Raw genomic sequence first — 24,373 nt, forward strand, 5'->3', positions numbered from 1 at the left:
CTAGGGGCTAGTCCATCCCACTGAATGTTCTGGTGGAGTTGGGTGAGCAAGGCAGGTGTTCTCCTTATGGATCTGAGGAGTGACTGAGTGCGAAGGAAAAAGGAAGGAGAGCCGACCTCGGACAGTCTGGCCATGATGTCTTTAAGGCAGCCAAAATGGAGATCAGCCAAAAACGAATTATGGGTGAGCCGGGGAGAATGAGAGATGGAGGTGTGCTGAAATCCTGAAGAGTGAGACTTCATTTTTAACCTCGGATTTTAAAGAATTTATTTATTGTTTTTATCGCCACTTTGCACTGTTTTTATGGATTATTCTTTTACTCGAACTGTGGAGCACTGCACTAACTGTTTTTGTTTGCTTGTTTTTGATAAAAGTACCTTGGCACTTTTTACACTATCCCCGGCTTCATTTGAGAATTGTCCTCATTTGTCAGCTCATCACAGTGACATTACTGACAGTGTTGGGTTCAAGAGCTCCCAGAAGTCAGATGGGAGCTTGGAGCGAACCTGCATCGTCAACTACTTAATGATAAAATATTCAATAAAATCAACATATTATTTGTTACTCATCCCATTTTATTGAACATAAAAAAGCATATTTTGACTTTTCCAGTGATAGTAAGATATATCAAATGAAATCAAAAATTAGGAAATGGATCATCAATAAGGAGTTTTATATCTTTAGAACATAAAACACATGAGATATGACCAAGACCAAAAATGTTTACAAGTCAGAAGTTAACAAATGAACTGATCTGACAAATATCAGTCGTCCTTATCGTTTATACTCCAAACTGAAAACCATTTATAGTTTATTTTATAAACTGTAAAAAATTATGAGATTTGTATTTTGTTATTACATAGCCATTATTAATATGTGATTAATTAAAATTAATGTACTTTTCCGATATGAAATCTTAGATAACCCATTACAAAGCAGCACCGCCCTTAAAGGTAATAACAATAATAATATATTTACACAAAATATTGATTTATTCAAACCATTCTTTCCTCCTCAGCTTTTCCATGTATGTAATATTGAAAGTGACCACTGGAGGGGGCAGTTTGGCTACAGAAGAATCAGTTCACCTGTCAGCTCTGAAAGTCACGTGACTGCGTGATTGTTGCACCCTTTTGCACTCTTAATTTAGTTTAAACTTAATTAGTTTCAGATATAATCTTTAAAGTACTTTGTTTCAGACATTTTATTCTTGTCTTTTTACTTTATTCTTATTGATTTTATATTGTACTGTATACTTTTAACCAGTTTCACAGCTGAGCTTTCCCATGTGTGTAATACAGCAAGTGTCCACTAGTGGGAGCCGCTGCACTTCACTCCCACCCCTCAGTCCTCCTGTTAAAGTCTCCATTCATCTGACTGTCTGATTGTTTCTCATTCTCTGCTTTCATGTTTCAGTGCTCAAGATTTCATTGGATGCTTTCTGCTTTGATGTTTTTAATTTTCCATTTGTATAAATTGCTCCGTAAAATTTACAGTAGCCACAAGAAGCAATAGTTTGGCAACTGAGCAATCAGTGACCCTTCTGTCTATTGTTCTCTTTCTTATCCACTTTTTTACTTCAAGTTTGTGGACAAGACAGGGCCCAACCTTGGACAGGGTACCAGTCCACTGGAAGGCCCACACACTTGCAAGTTTATGTCAACTAAGAACTTTTTTTGTGATTATGTTGGAGTTCCAGGGTAACATTAGTGACAAATCTGGCTGCTCAAACCCTGACCCTGACAGCTGCACTCACCCTGCATTCTCATCTCAAAATTCAATCAAAGAGGTGTTTCCCATCCACACATCCTGTAAAATTCATTTTGACCCCAAACTGAAAACACAAAGAGAACCTACGCTTGTGGGGACATTAAGTGACTGGTAGAGGGTACTGGTCAGTGGTCACCTGGTGTCAGATGGCAGATTGTTACACTGCAGTCAGTATCAAGCCCAAACCCTGGATAGAGGGGCTCAGTGAAGGAGGTGCTGAACCTGTGCAGGAGGGTCATTGTGTGTGAGACCCTATAAAATGACAAAGAGCCAGCAGGCCAGTCCAGATACACACCTATTCTGGGGCTGTAGGGGGCACTGATTTCAATCTCCTTATTATTGTGACACACATAGTACTGAGAATGAGACCATCGCAAACTCCAGGACTTGTCATTATTTCCAAGGCTGCACTCCCCGCCGTCTCCTTTCCTGCTCAGTCCTTTATATGTGACTCCTATCACCATGAAGTCTCCAGTACACTCCACTTCCCAGTAATAGCGAGTCCCAGTCATTGCCTCACTGCACAGAAATTGCGCATAGCGTTCAAATCTGTCAGGATGATTAGGAAATTCAGTTTCAGTCCTCTCACATGTTACCTTTCTGTACCACTTGTACAATCTGAGTTGTCTGTGTGCCGTGTTGACGTCCAGTGTGAGTGGACAGAAATCTGAAAGAAGAGAAAAGAAAACGAGTGTTGAAATCTGTGACAGTGTAATGGGACTGGAGGCGGAGCTCAACACAGACAATTAACAAGAACCAATCAGGAGTTGCTCTGATGAGACTCAACTGTATCCCGTGGACAGTAAAAAGATTATCTGATTGTGGAGAATCTGTGGGAATTAAAAATAAAAATTTTGGAATTACAATAAATGCCATAGGTTCACCGTCAAGGTCAGAGTTCTAATGGACTGTCCACAATGACCACTGGCTTTATTAAATGACACTTTTTAATGGCACAGTCCACCTCTTTAATTTTAAATCTGTCCACTGTCACATTTCAGCACCAAACTGATTTTTTTTCCCTCAGAATAAACCCCTGATCCTCGTTTTGCTCCTTCCATTCCCATTCTTTTGTTCTTCCATTTCCAGTGGTCTACTAAATGTTTAGGGCTCACCCCACAGGTCAGGGATACACTGAATATGAATATAAAAAAATATATAAAAGAAGAACTGTCTGAGAATGAAATGTTTGTATTGCATTGTCGTAAAACTCTTAACTGAGAGCTCGATGATTTACTGGCCAACAAACCAGATGGCCATTGAGTGCTAAGAGAGGTGCACTGCATGAAGCTGCTCAGTCAGTAAATGAGATGATTCATTTAGTTGAAATGAACTTTAAAATCAAAAGATGCAGGTTCAAGATAATAAATATAAAGAAGAGGAACTGAACTGGAAAAACTCTATTCAGGACAGCATGATGGTTGAGGGGTTGGAGCTGCAGCCTCACAGACTCAGCTTAATGACTCTGACTTCGGTGCCCCGTCGTCGTCTTTGTCAGGTCTGCATGTTCTCCTCGTGTCACTCCTGGTTTTTTTCACACGTCCCGCTCATGTGTATGTTAGGGAAAATTGGTGACTCTGAATTAGCCTTGTGTGGTTGTTGTTCTGTGAGTAGCCTGAACCGGATTAAAGCAGCTTGATAATGTTGTGTTATAAATCACTTCAATGTAAACCCACCATGGCCATGATGGTCTGCTGACCTGAGTGAATCAGTCTGTGAAGACAATCAGCCGCTGCTCACCGATCACCAAGTCAATCTTTGAATTTTATTGAATGACACAGATTAGTAAACCTGAGGACAAGTCAGTGAGGAAAATGTCTGACATTCTGAAAATGTGACACAGATTCTGTGTGTTCATAATCATAACAGCTCAAACTCAAAGTGCTAAATGCAGTGATGAATGAAGCAGTGACGTCTTGATTATGAAGCAGCAGTTCTTACTGCTGTACCAGATAAGCTGGTATCTGTGAGACAGCTGTGTTTCCACTGTGAAATGTGCAAATACACACATTTGGAAAAGTCTTTATTTCATAAAGATTGATATTTGGGCTTCAATTTTCACACACTGTAACATGTAAATTGAACAATTTCTTTTTCTTCGGTTTTGTTCTTGAGTAAAAGCGTGCTTGAGCTGTTATTTGATGTTTGAACTTCAGTCTTCCCACATTATACACTCCACATCAACATTTTGCTGTTATTATAAATATAATTTTTTTTTTTGCATTTCCTGTCATACTACAATTATACAGATCATTGTAGACATGGAACACACATGAAATGCATGTATTCCAAATAACAATATATTATTTTGTAACGGTTGCTATATATCATATGTGCTGTGTCTGTTTCTGCCCCTTGTTCCCTTTGGAATACATGTCCTAACTATGGAGTATTTGAAGGATATATTTTTAAGGGGAGAAGAGGACCAGACCAGACCACACCTGTAGGTCCTTGCATAAATGCGCTCGAGTGTGTCCTAAGAGGATGGATTGGCTTAAAAAAAAAAGAGGCGTGCAGGTTAAAAAAAGAAAAGAGAGGAGAAGAAGCTCAGAGAGAGGATTAAAAAGGGAGCGATCTGGAAGGCATGTGTAGATTGGTTTGGGCGTACACAAAAACATGTCCTGGCTGACCAGTGGAGGACATCGGTGTGCACAGTGCTGCCTGTGATTTGTGACGCTTACGTCTTCCTCTTGTGGGTGCATTAACGCCATTACACCTTGGTGAGGTGGACTTTGGTGACCAGGGGACTCATGTATAACGGCGTGTGTAGAACTCACACTATAACATGACATAAGCACAAAAGCAGGAATGTGCGTACACACAGTAAAATCCAGATGCAGGAATCTGTGCATACGCAAACTTCCACGTTCTTCCGCTACATAAATCCCGATCAGCGTGAAAAGTAACGCACGTGCACGTGCCTACTGCCCTGCCCCAACTCCTCCCAGAATTACACCTCTTTGAATATGTAAATCAATATAAATAGCCCTTAAGATCAGTCTTCTGTGAAAAGACAATAGCAAAAGTACGAGGGAAAATAGAAGAATTTCAGCGAATGCCAAGTGGAGGCAAAGAAAAACGTACTATTTGTTGGTGTCAACAGTGGTATAAACAACAAAATGAAGTCAATCGAGTAACATAGCGTGTCATAGAAACTCTAAAGCTCAAGTTCACAAAGTCACACAGTGTCCGAAATAAAAAAGAAGTTGTCAGATATCAAAGTCACTGTGTAAAGGTGAGTCGTAGCCCACCATCTGAGTGTCATATGAAAGCTTATTTGGGTACAGAGAAAAAAAAGGCACACAGTGGGGGAAAAAGCACAAAATGTCAACTTTAATCTTGAAATTTCCACTTTAATCACATAGTTTATTTTGTCATTAAAGTAGAACATCTTTAACTTAATCTTAAAATTGTTTAATTTACTTGCTTCTCAAATTCCATTGTAACTAAAGTAGCACATTAAATGCTTTGTTTTGTATTTGGTCTTCTATGTGCTCTATGTGCGTGAATCACTACATGATTCTTAAACGGGCTTTCTCTTCCTCCGACAGGACACAGAATCCATTACATTCGTGATATTACAGCTCTCTGAATAATTAAAATACTGAGATGTATACGTGATATCATTTTCATGATGATAGGAGTTAAAGAATGTTGGGAACACGGTGGCGCAGTGATTGTGCGCGACCTTCGATAAAAATAGTTTATTGCAGCAGTACTGTCTCTTTCAAACTTACTAACCTCCAATTCCTGTCCTTACTTTTCTTTCTCCAAATACCCAATCGCCACACAATCAGCTCTGTAATAGACGTTAAGCCATCTGTAAGCTTATAACAACGATTCTTCAAAACTTTTAAGGAACATTGAAATATTTTCTAAGTACATGTTTAATTATTCTATCCTTCACACCAGTCCCAGTGAAGCATACAGTATGAGGCAGGAACAATCCGTGAACGGAGCGCCAGATCCTTGCTAGCGTAGCGACACTGTGTCCTTTAATTATTAACAATATAGATTATTTAAATGAAGTTAGAGTTTTATCTGTATAATATAATAAACATATTTTGCAGCATTTCATCTTAAAAATGATATCGTCATCATATGTAAATCTGGCCGCTTTATAAAGTGGCTCAGGTTGTGCGATATTATAACTGTAGTGTAAGTTTACAGTGGGATGATTGTACTTATAAGTACAAACAGTTCTACAAAGAGCCCTTGATGGACTGATTGAGTGCATTTATGAAACTGTTTCTGAACCTTCTGAAAGGTTTTGAAGCGTTTGCCGTGTGAGAAGCAGTTCAAATAAGAAGCATGGCTGATGCAGCGTGTGCTTGATGCTGTATACCGATAATTCTCTTTCCGATCAGCTGCTCATATATTTGTCTATTTCTTTTTTTTTCTCCGCACTGCATTGACATTGTGCACCAGAAGGCTGCACTGAATATGCTCCAATTTTATTCTCTCAATCAGGATCATGCTCTAACAACCCCAATCCTGATCTGACTCAAAGTAACAGCACCAGCATAAATTAACACCCGATCTGACGCTGTTCAGTGCAATGATGTTTTCTGATTAATTTTATACCCAATGTCCCATTTATTTGTCTCTTTCTTTTTTTTCTGTGTGCTGCATTGACATCATGCACCAGAAGGTGTGAGCTTATTCAGTGCAGCAGGAACACTCAATAAAACTAATTAAAAAAAAAAAAAAAGTGTCAGTGAGATACGATAAAGGCAGATTCACCAGCGTCTGTGTGTCAGCTTTTATCCCTCCAGATCAGAGAATGTCCAGTTCTATTGCCTCACATCCACAGTTATTCCCAGTTTCAAATAAAAACTAACAGCGTCAGATCCCTGGGGCGATGTATGTATGGTGATCGTGAGTGAGAGAATAAAAGTGGAAAAAAAATAGTAACTTTTACAAGTATAGTACTATAAATGTACACGGTCTGTTACAGACGCAAACCAAGTGTATGTGTGTACAGTATGATATTAACAATAAGAGCTCACTACTGAAAACAGTAAATAAAGGAGGTAGTGGGGATCGAACTGGGGACTCTTGATTACAAGTCAGCAATTCTTACCGCTATGCTACAGAAGCTGTTGTATCATTTTTGAACCTTTTGTGAAAGTGTTTATTTGATCTTTGGACTTCAGGCTTCACACATTCTATAGTTTATGCCTACATTTTGTAACATTTATTACTAAAATATGAAAAAGTTTCTGTTTTAACAATGTGTTTACAAAGATTACTGTAGAAACAGAACACACATGAAATGCGTCTTCCAAATAACGATCTATTATTTCCACTCTAAAACTCCAGCAGTTCACTCACTCCCAGATAATCAAACAAGGCATGAGCTGGGAGAATGATGTGAACTTTCTGTGACAGTGAGGGTATGGAATAGCAGGCTGCTTGCTGCTTGTCTTAATCGGGACATTTACAGGACAAAAGACACTGACGGAGTGGTGCGAACTGATTTAAGGTGAATATTATTTGAATATTATTTGAACAATCTAGACGAGAACAGGCCATTCAGCCCAACACAGCTCGCCAGTCCTATCCACTTGTTTCCTCCAAGAAAACATCAAGTCGAGTTTTGAAAGTTCCTAACGTCTTACTGTCTACCACACTACTTGGTAGCTTATTCCAAGTGTCTATCGTTCTTTGTGTAAAGAAAAACTTCCTAATGTTTGTGCGAAATTTACCCTTAACAAGTTTCCAACTGTGTCCCCGTGTTCTTGATGAACTTATTTGAAAATACAAGTCTCGATCCACTGTACTAATTCCCTTCATAATTTTAAACACTTCAATCATGTCACCTCTTAATCTTCTTTTTGCTTAAACTGTAAAGGCTCAGCTCTTTTAATCTTTCCTCATGATTCAACCCCTGTAGACCTGGAATCAGCCTAGTCGCTCTTCTCTGGACCTTTTCAAGTGCTGCTATGTCCTTTTTGTAGCCTGGAGACCAAAACTGCACACAGTACTCAAGATGAGGCCTCACCAGTGCATTATAAAGGTTGAGCATAACCTCCTTGGACTTGTACTCCACAGATCGTGTTATATATCCTAACATTCTGTTAGCCTTCTTAATGGCTTCTGAACACTGTTGGGAAGTTGATAGCTTAGAGTCCACTATGACTCCTAAATCCTTCTCATAATGTGTACTCTCGATTTTCCGACCGCCCATTGTGTATTCAAACCTAATATTTTTACTTCCTATGTGTAATACTTTACATTTACTGACATTAAATTTCATCTGCCACAAATCTGCCCAAGCCTGTATGCTATCCAAGTCCTTCTGTAATGATATAACGGATTCCAAATTATCTGCTAATCCACCTATCTTGGTATCATCTGCAAACTTAACCAGCTTGTTACTTATATTCCTATCTAAATCATTTATATATATTAAAAATAGCAGCGCCCTAGCACTGACCCCTGTGGAACACCACTCTTAACATCGGCCAGTTCTGATGAGGTTCCTCGCACCATCACCCTCTGCTTCCTGTGTCTGAGCCAATTCCTGCACCCATCTAAAAACATCACCCTGAACTCCCACTTCTTTTAACTTGATGCCCAACCTCTCATGTGGCACCTTATCAAATGCTTTCTGAAAGTCCAGATAAATAATATCATAAGCTCCACTTTGATCGTATCCTTTTGTTGCCCTCATAGAATTACAACATGTTAGTAAAACACACCTCCCTCTTCTGAACCCATGCTGACTGTTCAGAATAACTCCTGTCCTTGTCATGTGTTGCTCAATCTTATCCTTAATAATTCCTTCCATTAATTTTCCTGTGATGCATGTTAAGCTTACTGGCCTATAGTTGCTTGGATCTGCCCTGTCACCCTTTTTATATAATGGGATGATATTTGCCATTTTCCAGTCCTTTGGAATCTCTCCAGTGCACAGTGACTTCCTAAAAATATGTGTCAAGGGTTTATATATGTACTCACTAGCCTCCTTAAGAACACGAGGATAAATATTATCTGGGCCTGGTGATTTGTTTGATTTTATCTTATTTAATCTGAGCATCACTTCTCTCTCTTCCATCCATCCATCCATCCTCTTCCGCTTATCCGAGGTCGGGTCGCGGGGGCAGCAGCTTAAGCAGAGGCCCAGACTTCCCTCTCCCGGCCACTTCTGCCAGCTCTTCCGGGAGAATCCCAAAGCGTTCCCAGGCCAGCTAGGAGACATAGTCCCTCCAGCGTGTCCTGGGTCTTCCCCGGGCCTCCTCCCGGTTGGGCGTGCCGAACACCTCACCAGGGAGGCGTCCAGGAGACATCCTGATCAGATGCCAGCCACCTCATCTGACTCCTCTCGATGCGGAGAGAGCAGCGGCTCTACTCAGCCCTCCCGGATGACTGAGCTTCTCACCCTATCTTTAAGGGAAAGCCCAGACACCCTGCGGAGGAAACTCATTTCAGCCGCTTGTATTCGATCTCGTTCTTTTCGGTCACTACCCATAGCTCATGACCATAGGTGAGGGTAGGAGCGTAGATCGACTGGTAAATTGAGAGCTTTGCCTTACGGCTCAGCTCCTTTTTCACCACGCACAGACCGATGCAGAGCCCGCATCACTGCGGACGCCGCACCGATCCGCCTGTCGATCTCACGCTCCATTCTTCCCTCACTTTCGTGAACAAGACCCCGAGATACTTGAACTCCTCCACTTGGGGCAGGATCTCTCCCCCAACCCTGAGAGGGCACTCCACCCTTTTCCGGCTGAGGACCATGCTCTCGGATTTGGAGGTGATGATTCTCATCCCAGCCGCTTCACACTCAGCTGCGAATCGATCCAGAGAGAGCTGAAGATCACGGCCTGATGAAGCAAACTGGACAACATCATCTGCAAAAAGCAGTGACCCAATCCTGAGTCCACCAAACCGGACCCCTTCAACACCCTGGCTGCCCTAGAAATTCTGTCCATAAAAGTTATGAACAGAATCGGTGACAAAGGGCAGCCCTGGCGGAGTCCAACTCTCACTGGAAGCGGGCTCGACTTACTGCCGGCAATGCGGACCAAGCTCTGACACGGTTGTACAGAGACAGAACAGCTCTTATCAGGAGTCCGGTGCACCATACTCCCGGAGCACCCCACACAGGATTCCCCGAGGGACACGGTCGAATGCCTTTTCCAAGTCCACAAAACACATGTAGACCGGTCGGGCAAACTCCCAAACTCTTTAATTTCCAAATCCCTCAGTACCTCCTTAGTAGTCGCGTTTACCTCTGGCAGGTTATCCACTTGCTCACTTGTAAACACCTCAGAAAAATGTAAGTTTAGGGCATCTGCTATTTCATTGTCTGTATCTTTTAATTCCCCTTTACTATTCCTGATGAACTTGACCTCCTCCTTAACTGTTCTTTTACTACTAAAATACTGAAAGAATCTCTTGGGGTCTTCTTTCGCCTTATCTGCTATATTCCTCTCCAACTGTTTCCAATCTTTTAGCCTCCCTGATATCCTTCTTAATGGTTGCCCTCATGTTCTCATACGTCTCATACGATTCACTCTTTGCAGTCATTAGTCTTATATGCCTTATACAGCAGTTTTTCCTTTGCAACTTCTTTTTAAATCTTTATTAATCCATGGAGTGGAGTTTTTTAGTTTCCTATTAATTCCAAATTTAGGTATGTATCTGTCCTGCATTACATGTAAAACATTTTTAAACCTGTTCCACTGCTCCTCGACTGTCTCCACATTTAAAAGCTTATCCCAGTCTATCCTACTTAGACTTTGTCGCATCTGCTCAAAATTAGCCCTACTTAAAGTTCAACTTAACAATTTTAGTCTTTGCATCTGTACTCTTACAAAATACTGAGAATTGTATTACATTATGGTCACTTGACCCTAGTGGTTCAATCACCTCTACACCCTCAATTCTATCCTGATTATTACAGAATACTAAATCCAGACAGGCTTCACCCCTGTTGGTGCTTTAACATGCTGTGTTAAAAAACAGTCGCTGATTACTTCTAAAAACTCTTGTGCTCCTCCATCTGTAAGGTTATCCCAGTTAATATTTGGATAATTAAAGTCCCCCATGACTATAATATCCCCTGTAAACTTGCCTTTTGATATTACTAAAAGATGTGTGTTGAAATTACTGTCTGAATTGGGTGGTCTATAACACACTCCTAAAATAAGACCTTTTCCCTAATATTTTCCAGTATGAAGCCACATGTCCTCACTAAGATGGTGCTCATCATCCAACTGAAGATGACTTACATTTAAATCCTGTTTGGCATAAACAGCAACCCCACCTCCTTTCTGTTCTGTCTATCCTACCTAAAAAATATGTATCCCTCTATGTTACACTCATCCCCATCTTTGTTATTTAGCCAGGTTTCCGTTATTGCTATAATATCATAATTATGCTCTGCTACATACAACTCCAACTCACTTACCTTATTTTTGATACTTCTAGCATTAAGGCAAGCTATTTTTAATGTGTTAATCCTTCTACATTTACGTGTTTGCTTAGAATTTACATTACTATGCATTTTTATTTCTACACCATTGTTTGTTCTTCCATGTATAGATCTAAATCTGGCCTGTCCTAAACTCCCTGCCCCCAGGTGGGCTGGATTTACGAGTTTTCTCATAGGCTCTGGTAATTCTAGTGTTATACATGAGGCCCCAGGAAAGGACTTATCTCCAAAATGGTGAGAACGCTCCTTTTTCTTGTAGAGTGGAAACGTGACAGTTACATTTTTACCAGTGTGCTGGTTTTAACAGTGAAATACCCTTGCCGGTTGGATCCAAAGACAAAAAAGGGACAGGAGAATGTGTATGGCGGGGAGCGGATATAACTTGTACTTTTATATATGTATATATGTACTGTATGTGCTGTGTAAGTTCTTGTGCTGTCTGTAAGTAGTCCTGTTTCTTTGGTCTCATTTACTTGTTCTGCTTGAATGTTTTTCTGCACAGTTAATTATAAAGGAGTGATTCACAGGTAGTGTCATATACATCAGTATTCATTTAGTTCAATGTCCTGTATGATTTGCTAAAGGGGTGAATGTATATAATTCTGATTGGGATTTTACATAATATATACTCTGTCTAATTAGCTTACCTTAGTCTGGTGGTTTCATTTATTGTCCATCAAAGGGGATCAAATTAGGGCTAAGGTTCAGGCCATTTTCCCAACCTGTTTGTATTAGTCTCTTACTAAGAGTATGAGGTTGTTGTGTTTGTTGGGCTCCTCATATTGCATTGTGAGGAAGTCGCTACAATTAACCCAATACAACTCCAGGCACCTCACACCCAGATGAAGAGACTTGAGCTCTGACAATTTGCGACAAACTCATCTGTATGGCCTTTTGTGCTGATCAACACATTTGCAACACAAAAGACACTTTATCAGTGCGCAAATAACGCAGTGATGAGCAGCTGTGAGTAAAATTAAGTTGGCCTGGCATTACAAATATTTTTGCAAGCTTGAGGGATTCCAGTGTTAAAACAATACTTTTTGATGTGTTTGTATATACAGATATGTGACAAAGTAAATGCACTCCATGAGATATTTTTTAATATACAGTGTCATCACAAAGTCTTCAGACTCCTTCATATTTTTACATTTTTAATGCTCCTACCTTGTGGTACCATCATTTAATTTTTTTTTCCTGCATCAAACAATAATCAAGACTCCAAAATGACAAGCAGAATTGTAAAAATGTTTTGAAAATTTTGAAAATTAATTAAAAAATCTCATTGACACAAGGATTTGGACACTTTGCTATGACAGCTGAAATTTGGTTCAGGTGCATCCTATTCTATTAGTCATCATTAAGATGTCTCTACACCTTGTTTATAGTCCACCTGTAGTCAATTCAACTTATTGGACACAATTAGGAAAAATACACATCTGCCTATAGAAGGTCCACAGTGGAGCACAAACCAAGCCATGAAGTTGAAGGAATTACTTGCAGAGCTTAGAAAAAAAATTGTGTCAAAGCACAGATTTGAAGAAAGTTGTATAAAAATTCTGCATCATTGAAGGTTCCCAAGTTGACAGTGACCTCTGTAACCCTTTAATGGAATATATTTAAAACACCAACGGCATGGAAAACAACCTTCATAAGAGAGATGACTAAAAACCTGATGGTCATTGTGGCTGAGCTCCAGAAAACTGGAGTCGAGTTGGGTGACAACACTCTACTAATCTTGGCTTTAATGCACTGTGGTCAGACAACACATGAAAGCTCACCTAGAGTTTGCTAAAAGGCAACTAAAGGACTCTCAGACTGTGATAAACCAGATTCTCTGGTCTGATGAAACCATCATTGAACTGCTTGGCCTCAATTCTAGCTGTTACATTATTAGGAAAGCAGTCACCTCTCATCATCTGCACAATAGCATGGTGGTGGAAGCATCATACTTGGAGTTGATAGTGAATTGGTGACCAGTCAACACAGAGGGAAAGATGAGCAGGGTAAAGATCAGAAACATCCTTAATGAAAACCTGCTCAAAGAGTCTGGGCCAAAGGTTAACCTTCCAACAGGACGACGACCCAAACACAAAGCAAAGACAACTCAGGAATGGCTTATGAATAACTGTGAATGTTTGTGAATGGCCCAGCCACAGATCAGTCTTGAACATCTCTGGAGAAAACTGAAAATTTCTGTCCACTGGTGGTCTCCATCCATCCTGACACAGATTTAGTAGATCTACGGGGAAGAATGGCAGAAAATCAACAAATCCAGGTGTGCACTCAAGTAGACTCAAGGCCGTGATTGCTGCCAAAGGGTCTTCAATTAAAGGGTCTGATTACTTGTGTCAGTTGGATATTTCAGTTTTTATTTTTATTTAATTTGCAAAAATGTTTCAAATCCTGTTTTCACTTTGTCAGTCTGGGGAGTTGACTGTTACTTGATGAGGTAAAAAGTACATTGAAATAATTTTAGCACAAGGCTGCAGCATAACAACATTTGAAAAGTTAAGGGGTCTGAAGACTTTCTGAAGTCTCTGTATGTGGACATATCCTGATTTGATCTTCTTTTAAAGGGTATCTTTAGATAGATATGATAAAACAGAACAAACATCAGGCCACATTTACATTCGGATACATTCCATTGTATCATTTAAATAACTGGAAATGGAAATTTCACATGTGGAAAAAGTAAGTCCACCCCTCCATTTATCATCACCTCAAATACCTCACATTTGAATGCTTCTTGTTGTTGAAGTGTGTGTTATCACTATGCTGAGATCAAAAGAACTCTCTGAGGCCTTCACAAAGAAGACTGTAAATGAGTCTGAGAAGGAAAGAGATCTCCAAAGAAAAGATGAAGAAAGAAGTCTCTGAGAAGGCCAAGATTTAATAACAGGGCCTACAAGTAGCACTTGCCAGTGTTGGTGACAAAATGCATGCTTCTACCATTAGAAAGAAACTTCAAACATGAGAACAACATGGGGGAGTACCCGGAGGAAGCCAGAAAGAACATCAAGGAAAGACTAATGTTTGCCCATGAACACCAAGGTAAAGATCAGGGGCCTCATGTATAAACAGCGAGTACACACAGAAATGTTGCGTACAAACGTTTCCACGTTTAAATCGTGATGTATAAAACCTAAACTTGGCGCAAAGCCATGCACATTTCCACAGTACCTCATACCCTGTCATACGCAAATTCCCTCTCGGTTTTGCAGACTGGCGGCACCCAACCTCAAATAGCGCTACTGTTCCTGTGTGGTTACCCTTTATTTCTTAGATCCACATTCCTGACGTGGCTTTATAAATACACTGAAACTAACTGTACATTGTTTATTAGTGTAATGCATTTGATTGTACTTAACCTGCAACAATATAATAGTCCAGGGAATAGTCATAGTATTCCAAATACCATAACTACTTTAGCATTGTTACTCTCACTGCACCTTCTTTTTCTTCTTTCAGCTGCTCCCGTTAAGGGTTGCCACAGCGGATCACCTTTTACTCTCACTGCACCACTCGGAGTATTTATATCATTTGTATCTGAGTGGGGAATCACAGCAGCAGCTGATCGGAAAGAGAATTATCGGTATGCAGCATCAAGCAAACGCTGACTCAGCCACAGCAAAACGTTTCAAAGCCTTTCCTGTATGGACCTCGCGGTTCAGAAAGTTTCATCCCAAGAACTCTAAACACTCAATCAGTCCATCAATTGCTCCTTATAGAACTGTTTGTACTTATAAGTACAATCACCTCACCGTAAACTTGTGAAACAGTTATAATATTGTACAACCTGAGCCACTTTATAAAGTGCATATTTACATATGATGACAATATCATTTTTAAGATGAAATGCAGCAAAATATGTTGATTATATTATACAGATAAAACTTTAACTTCATTTAAATAATCTGTATTGTTAATAATTAAACACGTGAGGACACGGTGCCGCAGCGCTAGCTAGTTAACGGATTGTTCCTGCCTCGCGCTGTATTCTTACTGGGACTGGCGTGACCCTAGATGGACAGATGGATAGAATAATTAAACACGTACTATGAAGATATTTCAATGTTCCTTAAAAGTTTTGAAGAATCGTCGTTGTAAGCTTACAGATGGCTTAACGTCTATTACAGAGCTGATTGTGTGGTGGTTGGGTATTTGGAGAAAGAAAAGGAAGGACAGGAATTGGAGGTTAGTACGTTTGAAGGAGACAGTACTACTACAATAATTTCATCGAAGGTCGCACACAATCACGCACCTTGTTCCCCTGTTTAATAACATGCTTTAAGTTCAATCATCATGAAAAAGATATCACGTATACATCTCAGTATTTTAGTTATTCAGAGAGCTGTAATATCACAAATGTAATGGGTTCTATGTCCTATCAGAGAAAGAGAAAGCGGAAGCACGTAGTGATTCACACACATAGAAGATCAAATACAAAACAAAGAATTTAATGTGCTACTTTAGTTACGATGGGATTTGAAACTAGTAAAATAAACAATTTTAAGATTAAGTTTATGATGTTCTGCTTTAATGACAAAATAAGCTATGTGATTAAAGTGGAAATTTCGACATTAAAGTTGACATTTCGTGCTTTTTTCCCACTGTGTGCCTTTTTTTTTCTCTGTACCCTAATAAACTTTCATATGACACTCAGACAGTGGGCTACGACTCGGCTTTTCACAGTGACTTTGATATGTGATAATTTCTTTTTTATTTCGGGCACTGTGCGACTTTGTGAACTTCAGCTTTCGAGTTTCTCTGACACTCTGTGACTCGATCATCTTCCTTTTGTTGATTATACCACAGTTTAAACCAATAAATAGTATGTTTTTCTTTGCCTCCACTTGGTATTCGCTGAAATTCTTATATTTTCGCCTGTGCTTTTCCCATTGTCTTTTCACAGAAGGCTAATGTTAAGGGCTATTTATATTGATTTACATATTCAAAGAGGTGTAATTCTGGGAGCAGTTGGGGCGGGACAGTAGGCACGTGCACGAACGTTACTTTTCACGATAATCAGGATTTATGTAGTGGAAGAACAAGGAAGTTTGCGCACGCACAGATTACTGCATCTGGATTTTTCTGTGCGTACGCACATTCCCGCTTTTGTGCCTACGCCATGTTATAGTGTGAGTTCTACACACTGCGTTATGCACGAGGTCCCAGGAGTTTAAGAACAATGTGTTTTGGACAGACAAGGCAAAGGTAGAGATATCTGATACCATAGTACCAGAAGACATGCTTGTCGAAAACCAAAGACAGCATTTGACCAGAAGAACCCAATACTAACTGTATAGCATGGAGGTGTAAATGTTCTGGTTTGGGACAGCTTTGCTGAATCAGGGCCCAGGCATCTCACCACCATAGAATCCATCATAGAGTTCTTTATGAATTCTTCACTAGAGGGTGCTTGAAGATAATGTGAGAGGATAGAAGCTCAACATGACAATGACCCTAAACATACAAAGCAAATGCACCAAGTAATTGCATAAAAGAATGAAATGGATGGTTCTATAATGGCCAAGTCAAAGCCCAGAGCTGAATCCCTTTTAGATGCTGTGGGGAGATTTGAAACGAGCTGTGCACCCAAGGCACTCCTCAGACATCACATAGCTGAAAGAATTCTGCATGGAAGAGTGGAAAAAAACCTCCCAGTCAATGTTAGAGACCGGTAGACAGTGAGTGGAAACTTCAGCTTGACAGGGCAATACTAGCTATTAGGGACGGGTCGTACTTTATCCACAAACTGAAATGACACATCTGTTCACTTTTCATTGACTATTATTGCAAAATCAAATCATCATTGTTTTATTTCAGTAACCACACCATTATCGAAAGAATACTGTTTAAATGAAGAGCAAATCTTGATATATCCATATACAGTATGTTAAAAAAGAAAAACAAGAGCATGGGGAATATTTACTTTTTCACATGACTGTATATGTACAAGTTAAGGGTTGTTATATTGTATTTTTTTTTTTGTATTGTGAAGAAGATTGGGCTGCTTTCATAGGATGCTTTGGGCTGTATAACTAATTTATTATTATCAATATTATAAGTGGATGAGTGAAATAATATAGAAAAGGAACAGAAAAGAGAGATTACAAAACAGAAAGAGAAAACATTAGGAAATAAAAAAAAGACAAATGAAACAGGAAAAAGAACAATGAAGGTAGGATAGGAGGTAGGTGACAGGATTTAATTTGATTTTTGTTTTTAGTTCATTTGACACTTGACAGACTCAATTCCATGAATTGCCTGAATCTCTCTATTCCATGACGCACCAGTCACAGGACCCTCAGCTGATCAGTTACACAATCAGTTACAGCTGGTTTACTTTCATAGCATAAGCCTGCCTTGTGATATTAGAAGATAAACAATTTCTATTCTAATGATCCATTCCATCACAACACAAACTCACATTGTAAAAACTCATTTCTGCCTTGAGGTTCAGGAGGCTGTAGGGTGGAAAGTGAAGCTTCACAACCTGAAAAAAAAGAAATGAAGTGGAAACTGTTAAGATGGGACTCAGTGTCTGACTTTGTAAAAGTCTTTTTGCTGCAATATTTCATGTTTGATTTTGTTTACTAATTTCACTCTTATCTAGCCCTTGGTCTTGTCGCTCAGTACTCTTGTTCGCTCATCTTTGACCTTTGCTTTAGATATAAAAATCAAACCACAAATAACTGTAAACTTTCATAAAATTCTTCTTACCAGAACACTATACATCTTTTTAAACTAATTTTTAAAATCTGATTATGTTCTACAAAAGCTAAATAATAACACATTGTGCTCCTCATCACAACCATCACAGACCACAGTTCAATTTTTATGATCATTGCTACATGACTCCTGGCGCACACTGTAGCTGTTAACTGTTTTGCGGTCCAGTGTTAGTGAACATATGTGGCACCCTCTGTGTTTTTGTCCTTCTATAAGAAGAACATTTATTTTCTTATACATTTTATACCTTAAACATAACGGGGCAGAAGTGTAGTTGAAATGAACACACATAGTTACAAAATAAATCATGAAAAAATCAAGTTTTGTTTAAATGCTGTTGGCAAATGCAACAGTGACTTTACAACATTCATAGTTGTTAGCTACAGTAAACGTTTTGCCAAACAGATGATCTTAAATAAAATAATTGTAAACTATATCAGCCTTCTTTTGGTAGTAAATTGGTGTAAATGAAATGAATGAGACAAACCTGAGGGACAGTATCCACAGTGTATCATTTGACCGTATGAGAGGTGTATACACGACATCATGAGTCACTAGTGACCAAAGGTATGTAGACAGGGGTTACATGGATTAATATGAAAGTTTTGATGATCAGCCTCCACTCAATAACCCATAATGACAAAGTGAGGACATGTTTCTAGAAAGGTCTGCAAATGCAGTATATTAAAAATAAAACATTAAAACCTCCCATTTCTAGAAGTATACAGACCCATTTCTGTGGCACTCCAAACTGTACTCAGGTTCATCCTGTTTGTTTGTTTTACTTCTCCTTTGAGATGTGTCTAGAACTTGAGTAGAGTCCATCTTTGACAAAATGATTGAACACCATTTAGAAAGCATGTGTGTACCTGTGTATAGAGGTTCCCACAGTTTACACTGCATGTCAGGACAAAAGCTAAGTTATTAAGTCTGTAGACCCCCACAATCAAATGGTGTTCAGGCATAGATCAGGAGAGAATATCAAGCCATTTCTAAACCTTTGAGTGTTACAAGGAGCACAGTGGCCTCACAGATTGTAACACAGAAGCCATTTGGGACCACCAGGACTCATCCAAGACTTGGCAGTCCTGTGCAACTGAGTAACCAGTCAGGAAGGGCCTTGGCTAGGGAGGTGATCAAGACCCCATTGGATATCCTAACAAACTTTCAGATGGCCTCTGCTGAAATAAGAAAGCCTATGGGAAGGAAAACCATTTCAGCAGCACTCTATCAATTAGCATAACCATCTACAATAAAATAATTGTTTGAAGAATCCTGACAGTAGAAGGAAAAAAGATTCTCTGCTGGAACGAGAAAAAAAAAACTGACATCTTTTGGAAGAACTCCAAGCACCAGGCACCACTCATCACCTGTGTAACTTCACCTCTATGAATGCAGTCATATACAGAGATGACCTTGAAAAGAGAGTGTACGCCACCTCAGACTGAGGTGATGATTCACCTTTCATCATGACAATGACTTGAAGCATACTGCCAAGACAATGTTGGAATAGCTTGAGGACAAGTCTCCAAGCGTCCTTGAGAGAATCAGCCATAGCCTAGACCAGGGGTCCTCAATCCCAGTCCTGGAGAGCCACAGTGGCTGCAGGTTTTTGTTCTGACCTGGTTGCTTAATTAGAAAGCAATTCTTGCCAATAAAGCACTAACAAGCTATGACATTAAATTAACTCTGCTATGTCAGGTCATTCTCATATCCTAGATTTTCTTTCCCTTTCTATCATGCAAATGATTTCTAGGCTAAAATGGACGAGTAATTCTCAGTCCTTCACTTTTTTCTCTTCATTTTTCTTCCAAGTATTTAATTAAACTCAATAGTGCAGATAAATACACACAGGTGTAAATGGAAATAAGCTAAATGGAGAAATGCTGCTCTCTTTTGTCATTTGCATGTTATTGATAATAAGGAGTAATTAAAATAGCTGTTTAAGACAAAATTAAGCAATAAGGGCTCAAAATCACTAAAGTGAAGCAGAAGTGTTACTTTAGCAATAAGTGCTTTTTGTTAAGCAACTGGGTTGGAGCAAAAACCTGCAGCCACTGCGGCTCTCCAGGACCGTGACTGAGGACCCCTGGCCTAGACTTTAACTTCACAGAATATGTGTGGAGAGACATGAAGATGGCATCCAATCTGATGGAACTTGAGAAGATCTGCCAGGAAACTGCTCAAATCCAAGTGTACCAAGCTTATAGAGACATATTAGGAAGACTCAAAGACCCTCTTATCTTCTTTAAAGTACTGAGTTAATGGTCTGAATACTTATATGAGTAAGAGATTTTAGTTTATGATTTGTAATAAATTTATTATGTTATTATGGATTTTTGAGTGCAGATTGATGTGTAAATATGCCATATTTCCACCCGTCCATTATCGAACCTGCTGTATCCTAACTACAGGGTCACAGGGGTCTGCTGGAGCCAATACAGGGTGCAAGGCAGGAAACAAACCCCAGGAAGGGCGCCAGCCCACCGCAGGGTGCTCACACACACACACACACACACGCACACACACCAAGCACACTCTAGGGAAAATTTAGAATGGCCAATGCACCTAACCTGCATGTCTTTGGACTGTGGGAGGAAACCTATGCAGACATGGGGAGAACATGAAAACACCACGCAGGGAGGACCTGGGAAGTGAATCCAGGTCTCCTAACTGTGAGGCAGCAGCACTACCCACTGCACCACCGTGCCACCCTATGCTATATTTTACAGTTTAAAATTAAATTTACACATTAATTAGGTATGCAGAAAGTGAAGTGATCCAAATACTTTTGGAATCCACTGTGTGTATGTGTGTTTGTCTGTGGATAGATAGATAGATAGATAGATAGATACTCTGAGTGGTGCACTTAGAATAACAACGCTAAACCAGCTGTTGTATTTGGAAAACTTTGACCATTCCATGCACCATTATTTTGTTACAGGTTGATTGCAATCAGGTGCCTCAAATTTATAAACAGTATACGGTTAATTTCAGTGTATTTGCTAACACCTCGTCTTGAAGTGAAACCACACGTGACCAGTAGCACTGCTTTGATGCTGGGTGCCGGCAGTATGCAAAACCGAGCGGAGAACTTGCATATGCAATGGTTTGACCTATTGTTAGAATATGCGTGGCTTTTACACCAAGTTTAGTTTTTATATATCGCTACCAAGGTATGGAATTGAAGCAAAAACCTTAAAAACCTTTAAGAAGGATCAGGATGAGATACGGTGACAACTTAGCTATTAGCTCAACAAACAAGCCAAATGGTCTGAATAGTCTCCTCTCATTTATCGAAATTTCTAATGTTATTATGTTCTCATGATAGTACTGGTGAATTTTGGTGGGTTGAGTGATATTTTCTCATTATTTTCTCTAATATTCTAAAACAATGAGTTACCACAGCTTCTGTACTGTGACTGGGTAAAAAGTCACATTGAAGTGTCACAAAGATTTTATTTGCAAGTGAGCTTTTTAACAATTGAAGAAAGAGTTGGGCCTAGGCAACAGTTAATGAGTTTCATTTTACAAATGAAATATAACATTTCATTTTAAATGTATTAAGTTGGTAAGTGCAAGGGGTGATCTGATCTGATCCAGTGTCACTTGTTATCAAGTTCATTATTAATAACATTTCTAAGGTTACAGCTGCAATTTCTTTGTTGAATTGTGGCAAGCAGTTCTAAAAAAATAAGTGATATTTATATTTTAATCTGTAGTAATTGTAGTAGTAATTTGACAGTATCATGTACAAATCTTTCTTATATTTGTTGATACTTTCAGTTCAGGAAAACATATAAATATTAAACTTTGTTGATGTCCATGGAAGCTCTCTTTCCAGCTTTCTAATTTAAGATATCCTTTATTTCCATTAAACCTGACTAATCCCTCCTCATATTCGTTCCCTTAGTTTTGAGAGGAGCAGCTTTCCCTAACATCTTTATCACATACCATTTGTAGTTCAGAGTCAGATTTGAGGTTCTAAGAATGCCATTAAATCCAGACGTATGACTGCCATCTTGACAACTCATACTTCTGTTTCCAAACTGAGTATTTATCAACAAATCCAAATGCTCTGTAACAGTTTTGTTAACAGGAGAAAGAATCTAAACTGAATCTAAACTGTGATTAAGTGAATGTATAAGATTAAGGTTAGAAATGTATGCTAACAATGTTTAGCTACAAATTATTATGAAGATTAAATTCACCAGGTTTCACTAGGAGTTCCATTATAAAGCTCTGCTGGAGAGAGTCACACCTTATAGTGAGTTATAAAAGACAAAGGGCTTGAGGGATCTGCCATCATAATTGTGCTGATTTCACCAGAGGACATTACCCTAAATGGAGGACTCCCTACAATTTTTTAATAATAAATTTTCAATGTTAGGTAAATGTAATTATGGAGTTGCTCCTTTACTGTGATTATGTGTTTAAGTTGGAGTGAAATAAAGGCTAATGTAACAAAATATCTGCAATTATTGACTGAAGAGCTGGGGCCTGGATGGAGCACTAAATGGTCAGTTGCAATATTTTATTAATGTATTTTTCTCATGAAATGAAATATCCCCTCCAGTTACAGTGGAGAGTATTTTTCTTTTAATATATTAATGTCCTGATGTATTCAATGATTGGAGGGGTGACATTAGGGTCTGAAGTCAAATCAGAAGCAGCCATGAGGCAGTCCAGTGTTCAGTATGTCATGAAGCTGTCAGGGGTCTAATATGGTGGGATGTGGAATCCAACTGACAGAATGTAGTGGACTATATTTAAACTCTGAGCAGGCTTGGCCAGTTTTTTTATTACAAATTTGCATTCATTATATAATTTAATAAAAAAGCAAATAGAATTAATCACAATATCAAATTAAAGAGCACTTTTAGTGGGAGTATAAAGAAAAAAAAGTGTAATATTTCACTTAAAATTTCAAAAGCCCTGATTAGCAGCAACTGTTTCTTATGAGTACTAATACTGATAAATAAATGTTAAAGAGAAGGCCTTCTTCACGCATCTCACCACTCAAAGTTCTTTTATCCTCACTCTGGTCCTTCCATAGAGGAAAAAAAAATGACATTGAGTGCCCTTCACAACAACACGGCCAAACTTTGTACCTGATGGACTCAGTGTCATGGTGTCTCTCTGGTTGATGTTATCCAGACTCTTTTTCAGACATGACAGCTCCTTTCTCAGGTCCTCAGAAGAGAAGTTGGCAGTGACAGTGAAGCTGAGTGAGTCTCCACCAGCAGGGAGGACACAGCAAGATAAGAAAGTCTAAATCAGATGAGGGGATGAAATTTCAAAGAGGACCAACAAAAAGAAACATTTGTTAGAAGATCTTTAAATGGATATTAAATGGATTAAGTGGATCAGTTTATAAAGCTTTGCACTGTTCCAGATGATAACACTATAATTCACTATGCTTAAAGTAATGTATTTGATTCAGAACACAACTCAAGCACAAAATGACCTCAGACCCCTTCCTGTGATGTTAACATATTAAATATGATGAATGAATTAAAGAAAAAAACAGCCACTAGGGATGGACAAATCAGTGTGTTACTTCATGCCGGTCCCAAGCCCAGATAAATGCGTAGGGTTACATCAGGAAGGGCATCCGGTGTAAAATTTTGTCAGATCAACATGCAGACAACAATACAGATTTCCATACCAGATCGGTTGAGTCCTGGGTTAACAACGACTGCCACAAGTACTGCTAGCCAACAAGGTGCTGGCAGAAACTGGGCTACTGTTGGACGAAAAAGAAGAAGGAGAAGAAGATGGGGGAGACATGTCTGGAAGAAGAGGAGAGGAGGAAGGTAAAGAGAGTGGGCCTGAGGGTAGGAACTTTAAATGTTAGCAGTATGACTGGTAAGGGGAGAGAATTAGCCAATATGACAGGCACTGGGTGGTAATGAAGAGTTACCAGACAGCTGGGAAACTACAGCAGATGTAGTAAGGGTGACAGCAAGAAGGGTGCTTGGCGTGACATCTGAACAGAGGAAGGAGGAAAAGGAAACCTGGTGGTGGAATGAGGAAATACAGGAGAGTATACAGAGGAAGAGGATGGTGAAGAAGAAGTGGGATAGTCAGAGAGATGCAGAAAGTACACAAGAGTACAAGGAGATAAGGCGCAAGGTGAAGAGAGAGGAGGTGAAGGCTAAAGAAAAGGCGTACGATGAGTTGTATGAGAGGTTGGACACTAAGGAGGGAGAAAAGGAACGGTGGGCAACAGAGGGACCGAGCTGGGAAAGACGTGCAGCAGGTTAGGGTGATAAAGGATAAAGATGGAAACGTACTCACAAGTGATGAGAGTGTGTTGAGCAGATGGAAAGAGTACTTTGAGAGGCTGATGAATGAAGGGAACAAGAGAGAGAAGAGGTTGGAGATAGTGAATTGGGAAGTGCAACGGATTAGCAAGGAGGAAGT

The 24,373-nt window shown here is 39.4% G+C and overlaps 1 protein-coding gene across 1 annotated transcript; it reads right to left on the bottom strand.

The window, feature by feature from the left end:
* Positions 1-579: 579 nt before the first annotated feature.
* On the bottom strand, positions 580-23,247 carry LOC120521665 (tripartite motif-containing protein 16-like). The gene is made up of 3 exons (XM_039743126.1): positions 23,059-23,247; positions 17,646-17,711; positions 580-2,437 (listed from the first exon to the last, which is right to left on the bottom strand). The coding sequence occupies exons 1-3, from the start codon at positions 23,075-23,077 to the stop codon at positions 1,896-1,898; spliced, it is 627 nt and encodes a 208-aa protein (XP_039599060.1). The 5' UTR covers positions 23,078-23,247; the 3' UTR covers positions 580-1,895.
* Between the last annotated feature and the right edge of the window lie 1,126 nt (positions 23,248-24,373).

The sequence above is a fragment of the Polypterus senegalus genome, chromosome 2, assembly GCF_016835505.1.
Source record: "Polypterus senegalus isolate Bchr_013 chromosome 2, ASM1683550v1, whole genome shotgun sequence".
NCBI classification, from domain to species: Eukaryota; Metazoa; Chordata; class Cladistia; order Polypteriformes; family Polypteridae; genus Polypterus; species Polypterus senegalus.